At 33.3% G+C, this 12,854-nt stretch overlaps 1 protein-coding gene across 1 annotated transcript in view; it reads right to left on the bottom strand.

The window, feature by feature from the left end:
• The window catches only part of LOC114327118 (COP9 signalosome complex subunit 3), a 33,817-nt gene that overhangs the window by 14,746 nt on the left and 6,217 nt on the right, over positions 1–12,854 (bottom strand). Inside the window, exons 3-5 of the mRNA XM_028275621.2 lie at positions 5,494–5,711; positions 4,403–4,615; positions 304–444 (exon numbers count right to left, since the gene is read on the bottom strand). Coding sequence (XP_028131422.1) covers positions 304–444; positions 4,403–4,615; positions 5,494–5,711 — 572 coding nt within the window. The remainder of the gene's footprint in view (positions 1–303; positions 445–4,402; positions 4,616–5,493; positions 5,712–12,854) is intronic.

The following is a 12,854-nucleotide window of genomic DNA, read 5'->3' as shown; positions in this document are numbered from 1 at the left end:
CATTCCAGAACTTCAAGTAAACACTTCAAGTTAAAATTATTAGGCGATAAATATTAATCAAGAGAAATTAAACGTTTTTTCTACTTTTAAGGACAAAAAAGCAATTTTATTAGCGGAACCGAATTAAAAATTATTCTGCACATTATATTTGAAGCAATATTTGGTTAAAACATCTCATTTTTGGTGGTAAAAAATACATTACTTTTTCTAGGCTAAACGTGGTATTTATTTGAATTTGCCGACGGACAGTATATAGATGGAGGCAACCATACTAAGATACACGTAATAAAAGGTTTCACTTACTTCAGAATGTTTGTTAAGTACAGTATTCAATTCGGCTGTATTGTTTAATATGAAAGCGTTAGCTAACTCATAATAAGGCTGGGACAGTGGTTTTATAAATCGTGAAACCACCTGAGAAGCAAACTTGGGAATTGACTGAATCTGAAATATAAATGTTACAGTATAAGGAATATCAGATAATATGTTATTGTTATGGTTCAAAATTCAGGCAGCTATCCAATCTAATAAACTAACAATAGTGTTTTCCTGCATACTTTAAAAAATTGTTAATTGTTACAGTGTATAGATAATATTATTAATAAATAAATCAATGTTGTCAATAAATAATGTATGTATGTATGCAGGGTGGCGAGAAAGTATGGAAACACGGTAATTTCTCGGAAACCGCTAGACCGATTTTTATAGATTTTGGTGGGTAAGGGTCTCTTAATGCGACCAATATTATAGTGGTCAATATTACCAACATTATACATTGTTGTCACATCTTCCGTTTTTCTGAAAATCTAATGAACTTTCTTATTTCAAATGGAACACCCATACCATCATTTCGGAATTTGTTAAAAAAAATTTAAACACATTTTAAAAATCACATTTTTTTGGCCCGTGTAGAAATTATTTTAGGTTCTCTAGATCATTGGAAACAAAAAAGATCTTTTGTAATTTTCCTAAAAAGTTAATCGTTTCCGAGTTAAACAATTTAAAACTGAAAAAAATCGAAAAATGACAATTATCAAGGTTCAAAAATACAAGAAAAAAAATAATTTTTGAAATTACAAAGTACCTAAATTCAAGCTCAAACCATCTTCTATCAGCTCCCTATAAGAATTTTTGGCATATTTTATTCTAAAACATTGTTTTTTTTTAATTGTTAATAAAGCGCATATGAGAGGACGAGTGATCAACTGGCTGAATTAACAACTAAAAACCAATGTTTTAAAATTACATAAGACCAAATTACTTATCAGTACCTGATAAAATAAGGTTTGTACTTGAATTTAAACACTTTGTGGTTTCAAAAACAGTATTTTTTACTTGTGTTTTTGAACCTTGAAAATCGTCATTTTTCGATTTTTTTCAGGTTTAATTTGTTTATAACTCGGAAACGATTAACTTCTGAGGAAATTTACAAAAGACCTTTTTTGTTTCCAATGATCCAAAGAACCTAAAATAATGTCTAGCCGGGCCGAAAAAATTTATTTTTATAATTTGGTTAATTTTTTTTTTAGTAAATGTAGCAGTAACTCCTAAACTATGGCATTTTGGTATAGGGAATATAACATTAAAAATGATCAGTATCTTGTAAGAACTTCAAAACGCAAAAAATATACAGGGTGTTCCATTTAAAATAAGAAAGTTCATTAGATATCCAGAAAAACGGAAGATGTGACAACAATGTAATTACCACTATAATATCGGCCGCATTAGAAGACACTTACCCACCCAAAATCTATAAAAATTGTTCTAGCGGTTTCCGAGAAATTACCGTGTTTTCATACTTTCTCGCTACCCTGTATAAATAGAACAGTGCATTTTCGATAAATGATTGGTAAATTAGTTCTGCAGTAATTATAAAACGAATGATAAGTCGTGAGTTGGTAAATTTTAATGTTTCCTTCATCAATATTGTTTTTCTTGTTGCGTTAGATTCTGGACCTGTATTTACTGTGTTCTGTTTAATAACATTTTCGATTCCGATGGCCGTACATCTAGCCATTATTTAGTGCTCTTTCTGGTAGTCTTCTTCCTGCTGAACATCCGTCTCATATATCATCGCTATTCTATCATCCTTCATTCTCGTTAAATGTTATGTTTCAGTTCCTTTTCTCTCACATTATATTTATTCAAAGAACTCTTTTTTGTAAGTTGTTCTTATGCTCCCTCATTTTGGCATCAACGGGTGCCACTTTCTTCATCAACCCTTTCTTTTTAACTGCCCAACAATGAGTTCCGTACATCATAGCTGGACCTGGACAGTTTTGTCGAATTTTTGCTTTCGGTTTCATTGGAATTTTTCATACGCCTCGCTTCCTTCCATTTTATTCATCTCATTCCAATTCTACTGCCTAAATTTCCATCTAGAGTTACTTTACTCCATCCATTTTTAGAGTTACTTTTCCCTACATACCATAAATTGTATCCTTCACCTAGTTTTTTCAGCCTTTGCCCTTTTCACCTTGTCTTTTAAATGCAAGCAATTTGTCTCTCCTTCTTTTAAGCATATCTACCAACCCTACACTCTTACCTATATAATTTCCAGATTCCAAGGCCCTAACCTGATTTTTGTAATGGACCCTCTGAAATAGTTCTGATCTGGAAATTCGAATTTAGGCTCAGTTTGCTTCCTTACGTCAGGAGATGGCATAATTTCAGTATAAGTTTTATTATATTCAAGAACGTGTTTTCATTGTTACGGCCTGAAAAGATTTTCGCACATTTAATACCTGAATGTCTTCTCCAATCAGTATCATGTCCTGTACGATTTAGTCCACACACCACCAATGCAACTAAAGTGCTGCATTACGCCACACCCGCTTACATTATTCTGTACAGACCAGGATCCCTACTGTAAGGACTGTCCTGCTATCTCTCACATTATACTAAATCCAGAATATCTATATGTTGAATATATGTTGTTTTATATCCTCGTTTCTTACTCTGTTCTATATAGTGTTTCCTACTACGGACTCTCTATACTCAATCATGGTCACTAACTCTATAAGGTGAGCCAGACTGACTAAATCTCTAAAGGCCTTTAACTCCAGATGTCAGGCGACACCTACCAGGTTTCATTAAAGTTCTCCTGGCATGCGGGGCTGTATCTGAAATAACAGTCCATTTTCTAACTCCTCGTGAGGCAAGGATGCACAATGAAGAGTCCCAATCACCCGGAAATTATACAGCTGTATCTCGTTACTGTCCATACTTCAAAAGAATGAAGAAGAACTACAAAAAAGTAATCAGAAAAGCCACGATGAAGCTCAGCAAGAGTATGACTACGATTGAGATGTTCACAAATGATCTTTTACGTTGCAAATAACAATATATAATCCAGAACAGGTTTAGATCTGTAAAAGTCTGCTTCATAAAAAATAAGATATTCATTTTCAAATATAAGGATTATGTTCAATCTTCAGCATAAATAATGAATGGTAGTTCAACACTGCATCCTTGACTATCCTTGATGTACCGGGTATCCACTTATATTTTCCCCCATTTTAACTGGCTTCAACTTCTAAACGACTCAAGATAGAAATATGCAGTTTTCGCTGAAATGTTTTATTTTAGTACAAGTTTGGTTTGAATGGATTGAATTTTTTATATGGCTTTTAAATAAAAAATGGCGGATTTTTGAAAAAAAAACCTTGTTGACTTTTTTTATTGAAACACCCAGTATATTTTTTTTGTAAATTGAAAGAACGGTCGTTTGCCTATCCAGCGATACAAAGCTTTTAAAATCGGTTGTCAAATGATTGAGCAATTAATTTTTAAAATGAGAGATGCAATGTGGAAATCACATAACATAATATCAATTTGCTTAGTTATGTAATTTAGTTATGTGATATGTCCACGTTGCACCTCTCATTTTAAAACTTAATTACTCAGTCATTTGACAACCGATTTTAAAAAACTTTATATCGCTGGATAGGTGAATGACCGTTCTTTCAATTTACAAAAAAATATATACTGGGCGTTCCATTAAAAAAAAAGTCAACAAAGTTTTTCAAAAATCCGCCATTTTTTTCGTAATTGAAAGCGATATAAAAAAACTCAATTCATTCAGACAAAACTTTTACTAAAATGAAACATTTTAGCGAAAACCGCATATTTCTATCTTGAACCGTTTAGAAGTTATAGGCAGTTAAAATGGGAGAAAATATAAGTGGACACCCGGTATAAGCTGAGAATTCTGAATTAATTATTGTTGCTTTTAATTTATATATCACTGTAAATAAACGTGATATAAATGAAATAAAAATAAATGGATTCTTTACATTCCCTGAAATAAGTTTTTTTAAATATAAATGATACAGTCAAGAAAAAACTACAGTTGTTGGTTATACCTTATACAACATCTAAACATCATAAAACGTATACATACCTTTCCATAAAGCAACAAAGACACTAAAATGTATTTCTTAAACGATTCTAGCATAATATGTGAAACAGCTAGTGAGGGCGTAGTAATCGCTACTTCGAAAAAATATAAAGCTCTATCTAAATTACGAACAGCTAAGTAGATCATTCCACCATAATAATAATACAACAGAAAATACTTCGATTCGAATTGAGGTCCGTTTGGATTTTGTGACATCTGCAAAAAATACACAAAGAATTAGAACATTAACTATATTCATCATAAACAGTTTTAGACAAATATTGATATAAATATCAGAATATCATTTCAAACACTATTAAAACATAACATTATTAATTATTTATATTAACCCCTTCGGTACGGTGATGCACCCGTGTGCATCATGCTTGACTGTCGGCTCAGTACGGTGATACACACGGGTGCATCATGAATTTTCGTTCGCCATATACGGCGGTGCCATCTGCATCATATTTCAGGTATTTTTGTTCCGTCCGAATTACCTTATTCAAATCTAAAAGTTGGGAAACCAGGCCCAAAAGTGGGTGATGTCCAGAAGGAGATTCGATTTAGTTAATTTGATTGGTGATAAGGTTGTTTGGATGTTTGACTGATGGGATTGTGTGGGAGGTGAAGTTATTGTGCTGCTGTTTATAACTTACCTTACTATCCCTTGCAAGATAATTCGGATGGAATTTCCCAGATTAGGAGACTGGGACGATATCAAGCACAAAATAATCTGGGGAATTCCATCCGAATTATCTTGTTTATCTTTTTTAATAATTTTTCTTTAAAATGGTATTTTATGGATAAAATTTAATTTAACTCACATACTATGTAGAATAATAAATTTGATAAAAATAGTTTAATTTCTAAAATTAGTGTTATTATTACATTAACTTTAATTGGTTGTAGTGTGATACTGTATTTTAACAGAAGGGGTTAAACAATATTTATTTACATAAAGTTGACACATACACATTACACAATCTCAAAAATAGGCTATCTAGAGTCAGTAATGTAAGGTTCTGACATTCTATTCTATTCTGGGTATAGAATAGAATAAAATATATTTAAAATACACATAAAATTCTTACCTCTTGACATATACCTGTAACATCTACATTCAACAATTCTAAAGCTGGTTTAAAACATTTTGCCAACAGGCACAGCTGACACAAGTCTGCATGAATAGATGTTAATTGTGAATCATATAGTCTTAGCTTTGAAATGGCCTTTTGAAGAAGTAATATTCCCTTCATTGGTTGCTTCTGTTCTACTAAATAGTTGGTGACAGAATGACATAATTCCGCAACTAAAAACATTCAATAATAAAATTAAAAAATATGTATAATAAACTAACATAATGAAAAGTTCGGGTACAAACAAATGATTCCAAATGATTGAAAAATACAAAGAGACGAGAAGTTATACACCTATTAATAAAACTAAAAAATAATATGAAGTAAATTCTACTATATTATGTATGAATTATTGAAACAAAAAAGTTATAAAAAATATAACAACTTGTAAAAACTAATAACAAATAATTGTTAAAACTGTGAACTGAATGTATTGCCCATGTTTTTGCAAATTTGTTGTATTTCCAACAAAAATTTAATATAATTCCTTTTATACAACATAGGTACACCAAACTCTTATTTTTTTCATTTTTGTTTCAAGTGATTCCACAGGAATGATTTTTTTTCCTGCTGGATTCATATTAACACATTGCTTGCCACACTTTAATCGGGATACTACTCTCAGGGGCCATTAATATCCACGGCCATAAAAGTTAGTCATACGTGTATTATCAAAAATGAGCAATGTGGCCCCTAGCAAAATATCTGTGTCTCTCATATATGATCGACGTGGCATGCAATGTGTTAAATGGTAAAAAAAAAGTTTGTTCACATTAAGTATACAGTGATGAGCCCGCTAATAACCGGCAAAATAACACAAAAGATAGAAAACATATTAAGTTGTGAGATAAAGAGAAATGAAACTAGTGGAGGTGGGAAATTTGGAGATAATAACCTATAAATTTACATTCGATTTATTGTTCCCACCTTAAGACGTATCAAATGAGTTTGGCAATTGCCACTGTGACAGTGACAGTTTTAGTTGATATAGGTACTCCTCTGATACGTCTAAAGATGGGAAACAATAAATAGAATATAAATTTATAGGTTTTTATCGCTAAATTTCCCATCTCTAGAAGTTTCATTTCTGTTTATCTCACAACTTAATATGTTTCCATCTTTTGCGTTATTTTCAGGTTATTAGCGTGCTCATCACTGTATACACAAGACTGTTATCTGTGACTGCACAACTGATTGACACTAATATGTATTTTTAATACGATTCCTCCATTCAAGAAACAAAACTTGCATATTCTTCAACCAATCAAAACACCAATTTATTCTATCACATTTCTTAAACATATATCAGCTATCAGCGAGTGTGAGAGACATTACCAAATATGAAGATTAAACAATGATCAAGCTCTCTTCAGTTCCTGACTTTCAGAATTTTGATGTCTCTCATGACCTGGTCCTCCCATCTGGTGACCTTAATCAGTAGGTCATTTTTACTTCTATCTATGTGTGCCAGCCATCTCAGTGTCTGCACTTTAACACGTTGAATGCTGCACGAATCATATACAATTCACGCTTATTTTACTTACAGGGCCACGTGAATCACACTTGATTCGCAGTGACTGCTATACTGTGTGGACCACGGCTAAGTCGGCCCAGAGAGCAGTAATATTAAATACACTGCGGCATTCAACGTGTTAATAAATCTAACTATACCTTCTCCCTTCACTTTGTCTCTAAGTTCATTCTTCTTCTCATTTCTCTCTTTTCCATTCTTATAGGGCCCGTGATGGTAAGGTGAATGAACCATGGTGTAGAAAGTGTGCAACGGAAGAAGATACTGCCATACACATACTATGCCATTGCAGTGTGCTAGGTGATGTAAGGCGAGAATTCACTGCTCAAATGACGTTTAAACCAGAAGAGATCTAAAACTACAAATAAGAAAACTGTTGGGCTTTGTTGAGGCCACAGAACTTATTAGAATTTAAGGAGAAGAGCAGGGTGTGGTACAAAGGTCTTATGACCAAGTGCCAGAGACTGAGTCTCGCCTGAGTTAAGAAGAAGAAGAGGGCCAATGATTCTTCAGAGAATTTTCGTTTCGAATCTTCTTAAGTATTCTTTATCTTTATCTGAGACACATTGTCTCAACTGCGTATAAAACTACTGGTCTGATTGCAACTCTGTATATTGTCAGTTTTGTATTTCTGGATAAGTTCTTGTCCTTCATCAGCCTACGATATCTCCAGTATGTTATGTCTCATGTTGTCAACAACATGAGACACAACATTTGTGTCTCACGGTAGCCAATGTGGTAAGAAGCAAAAGATCTAAGAACAAAACTAAGGACCTATAAAATCCTACAAGGCAGCTAAAAAGGAACTAGATGAAAGAAAATCTGCTGGTAATGAAAATCTATGCATTAGATATCGCAATGGTGTACCTACAGTTTGTGAAGTTAAACAACGAAAAAACTAGTATCCTTCCCATTAACAGTTTTTTATCAAAATGTTGGAGGCATTCGTAAAAAGATTTCTGAGGTCCTGAAAAATATTTCCTGTTGCTCATACAATATAATTATTTTAGTGGAGAGTAACTTAAATGATAACATAGCTGATTGTAAAATTGGATGTGATTGTTTTAGTATTTACAGATGTGATAGATCCCAGAGAACCAGTGAAAAGCTGAGTGGCAGTGGTGTACTAGTGTTTGTTAACAATAAGCTAAAATCACAAGCCATTAGTATTCGTGAAAGTCGGGTTGAGCAAATACATCTTATATCGACTTAATGAAGTCAAGTTTGTGGTTGGTGGTGTCTATATACCTCCACAGTCACCTCGCGAAGTATACAGCTGGCATTGTCAAACTGTGGAAAATGTTGTGCTGCAATACTCAGCACAGGATTTCTATATTTTTGGTGATTATAATCTTCCCAATGCATCATGGGAGAATGTGCTGAGTTTTGTTTGATGGTGCATTGTCCTGCAGGTGATCCAGCCGTGGATATTGCTCAAGCCTTTGGTTTTTTTTTAAATTGTATCAATGTAATAATATTCCCAATAATCGTGGTGTTTATTTAGATTTAGTTTTTTCTAATATTAGAGAGTTAAGTATCTTAAGAGCAAGCGATCCCCTTTTAGGTCCTAGCATCCACCATGTTGGTTATGAATGTTGCTTAATGCTCGATGTGAAAGAAACAAATACAAATAAGTTGATTTATGATGAGTTATTCTATGATTTTCGGAATGGTGATTACATAATTCGGCTTAACAACTTCCTTGCTTCCATAGACTGGCAGGTATGTATAGTTGATGATATTGATGTGGCTACAAAATTATTTTATGAAGTTCTTTCAATAGGCATTGCTTACTTTGTGCCATTAAAGAAATATAGTACTTCAACTTTTCCCAAGTGGTTCTCTGCTGATCTTAGAAGAATGACTCTGGAGAAAAAACATGCTCACTATATTTATGTTAATAATCGTTCCGATGCTGACTATATTAGATTTTCCCACCTAAGAACTGAATGTAAACAACTGTCTGAAATTTGTTTCAACAACTATATCAAAGGGATAGACGCTGGCCTAAAAAGTACATAAATGATAAGCGATCTAGTCACAGCTTACCTAACTCATTATTTTATCAAGCCCAATCAGCAACAAATTAATGGTCAAGAAATAGCTAATTTATTTATGAACTTCTTCCAAACTGTGTATTCACCTAATAGCAATAACCTTCACGTACCTATCCATCCATTAAACAGCAATGTTAGTACAAATATTTGTCCTTCGAAGATTACCACGACCGATTTTTAATGGCATATTTTAATTACCGATATTTTTAATATCATATGTGAACTGCCCAATAAGCTTACTGCTGGCCCAGATGGAGTGCCTAATTATTTATTAAAAAAGTGTTTCTGTACCCTTGTAATGCCGCTTGTTATGTTGTTTAACAAATCTCTGGAAACCTCTATGTCTCCTTTTTCATGGAAAGAAAGTTATATTGTTCCTATATTTAAAAATGGTCAGAAAGACAACATGGAAAATTATCGTAGTATATGTATACAATCTGCAATCCCTAAGCTCTTTGACTGTCTTATAGCAAAGCAACTTTCTTGGTTCTCTAAAGGCTTAATATTTCAATCTCAACATGGTTTTTGTAGCAAAAGATCCACTGCAACCAACTTGGTTTGTTATCAATCTGATATGTTATCTCAAATGGAAAACCGTAAACAGGTAGATGCTATATACACAGATGTTTCCAAGGCATTTGATCGTGTTGATTACCAAATACTTTTGGACAAATTAATTAATGTAGGCTTTCATGACACATTTGTTGAATGGATTAAAAACTCTACATATGGTAGAAGTCAAAGAGTCAAGATAGGTTGTCATCTGTCTGACAGTATTTCAGTAACGTCTGGAGTTCCTCAAGGTGGCCACACTTCGCCACTTCATTTTAATATCTTTGTTAACAACATCACTTCCTGTTTCCTAAATAGCAAATGTCTAAAGTTGGCAGATGACTTGAAATTTTGGAAAGTTAAGTTGGATTTATAGTTTGACGTAGCATAAATGCAACGTAGACGTAAGAAACGGACTGGAGACGGAAGAAAATTTTATGTCAATTTATAGATCGACATAGCGGAATTTTTGCGCATGAGTAGAAAGAGTAAACAATGACTTAATTCTAATTCAACAACATAGCCTATAAATTATACGAACAGTAAACAAACTTTGTGTTTATTTATTTATACTTATACTATTATTTATTATAATATTTATCTGTTTTGTGTTACATGGATTAGGAAATAAACGAAAGTATGCTCTTTGGTGCCGCATACCGTGGGATTTCCAACTATTTTGTTTCATTTCCTGGTCTTTAAATGTTTATTGGATTTACCTATCGTATAATATGTGTGGATAACCACGAATTAGGCTAATAAACAACTCATATTTATCTGAAATATTGAAATGACTCTATGATATATTTTTATTAAATTAATAACTTAACATCTGTAGTCAACTTTAAATTTTCGGCTAATGTTAGAGGCCTTTCATGGTTTCGGCATACCAGCCACAAGCCCTTTGACTGACTTGATGGACAGCTGACAGATGAAGTTAGGTTAGATGAGGAAGAGGTCAGATGATGACATAGATATATAATACTCTAGATTGCGCCTTACGATCTTAAAATGGGTGACGGTTGCGACAGAGATAAATGAGCCTATTTGGTCGGTAGTCTCTTTCTAATTCAAGGGGAGTATCGACGACGTCACTATCCTACTCTGTCGTCGAGTATTTTAGATGGTTTGACAGTTCGACCGGATGGCGACGAGAACTGGTCGTTTGTCTTCGGACGTGGATAATCCTGGTTCGAATCCCATACCAATCTTTACCTTTTTTATTTTTTATTTAATCAATATTGCGTTTATTAGATATTATTACATCTCTAAAGTAAATCTATGCAAAGAAATATATAACAAATAAGAAAAACTGTGTAGATACCTATAGATTTTTAAAAATATAAAAGCCAATGTTATTTTTTAATAAGTTAATTGTAGAATAGTATAAAGTAATTGTTAAAAATATTCGTAAAAAATTACCAATAATTAATATCAACATAATGTACCATCGATTTATTAATTGAATCGGTCATTTCAAAAACAACATGAATCACATATTCCTAATTTTACAGAAGAGCAAAGAAAACTAACTATATAGTCGAAAGATGGATGAAATGAATGACATCAAAATTCAGAGTTATATTGTAGTTTTGTTCCTAATGTTTTTACTGGACTGGTGTCGTTTTTGCACACAACATTTATCTTAAAGGAGTCTATTCCTCTCAAAAAGTTAGTTTCTGAAAATTGTGGACTTTGCTGTTTTTGAAATGACCGATTCAATTATATAAGTAATTAGACATTATTTTTATTTATGAAACTATTGTTACAATTTTTTAAAAAAGTAGAAGCAAAATAAACATTCACATCATTCGAATAATGACGAATTTATATCTATTAATAACGAATGACTTTTATTTTACTATGCAGTTCACAAATTATGTATTCCAATATTAACTTACTATAGATACATTTATTATCTGCTAGATTTACTTAGGTCCATTTTTCAGATGTAAAAATATCTAATAAACGCAATATTGATTAAATAAAAATAAAAAAAGTAAAGTTGGGTATGGGATTCGAACCACGATTATCCACGTCCGAAGACCAAAGACCATTTCCCGTCACCACCCGCTCCAACTGTCAACACATATTACTCGATAAAGTGGGATATTCACGTCGTCGATATTCCCCTTAAATTAAAAAGAGACTACCGACCAAATAGGCTCATTTATCTCTGTCGCAACCGTCACCCATTTTAAGATCGCAGGGCGCAATCTAGAGTATTATATATCTATGGATGATGAGATTATGAGGTTAGGGAAGAACACATTTACGATTATGAAAGTTAAATCAAGAAATATATTAAGTTATAGAGTGCCATCCGAGTTTTATTTTTGAAAGAAGCCCAACAACTCAGAAGTGGGATATGGAACAAAACAATATGCAGGCAGAGGACGAAGCCAGTATACCGGCAGCCCCCCCGGCCGGCGAAACCAACGCTACAGTGCCATTGCAGGAACAGTTTACTGTAGAAGATATGATCCAGTCGACAGTAAGAGCCCTATTAGTATATCAGGACAAGTCAAAAACAATAACAAGTACAGAGCCACGAGAAAAAGAGCCGTCCTTTAGTAACAAAGAAATAGGTAACCTGTTACCGGAGTTTTCTGGTCAAAACACAGACATTACGCTATGGTTAGAAAGACTTAATGCGGTACAAAGTGTATATAATGTGCCTGACAATATTATGCAAATTATAGCAATGGGAAAATTGACTGGCCATGCAAAAAGCTGGTTCAATTCCAAAGTTGAATACGTTATGATGGATTGGGAAACACTAAAGGCTGAAATGAGAAAGATGTTCTCTAATAAGGCAGATATCGTGGCGCTGCGCAGAAACTTTGAAAAGCGAAGGTGGAAAGCAGGTGAGAAGTTCACTAAGTACTACCAAGAGAAAATTACCTTAGGAAATAGTGCAGGAGTACCAGAAGGTGAGCTAATCCAGTATATTATTGAGGGTTTTGACAATCCAACACTTCAGAGTCAAGCTAGAATGATGTTGCATGAAATTAAAACCGTTGAGGATCTATTTAGCCGAATGTCCAATGTGGTAAACGAGACTGCCCCACAGCTTAATCATAATAGATTTCCGAAGAGTACAGCTAGCACTTCACGCCAAAGAAGTTCCATACCAGCAGCACAACGTCCTGGAATCCGTTGTTTCAATTGTAATG

Source organism: Diabrotica virgifera, chromosome 7, assembly GCF_917563875.1.
Source record: "Diabrotica virgifera virgifera chromosome 7, PGI_DIABVI_V3a".
Taxonomy (NCBI): domain Eukaryota; kingdom Metazoa; phylum Arthropoda; class Insecta; order Coleoptera; family Chrysomelidae; genus Diabrotica; species Diabrotica virgifera.
Note: the sequence above shows the minus strand (reverse complement) of the source record. Positions and strands in the feature narration are given on the sequence as shown.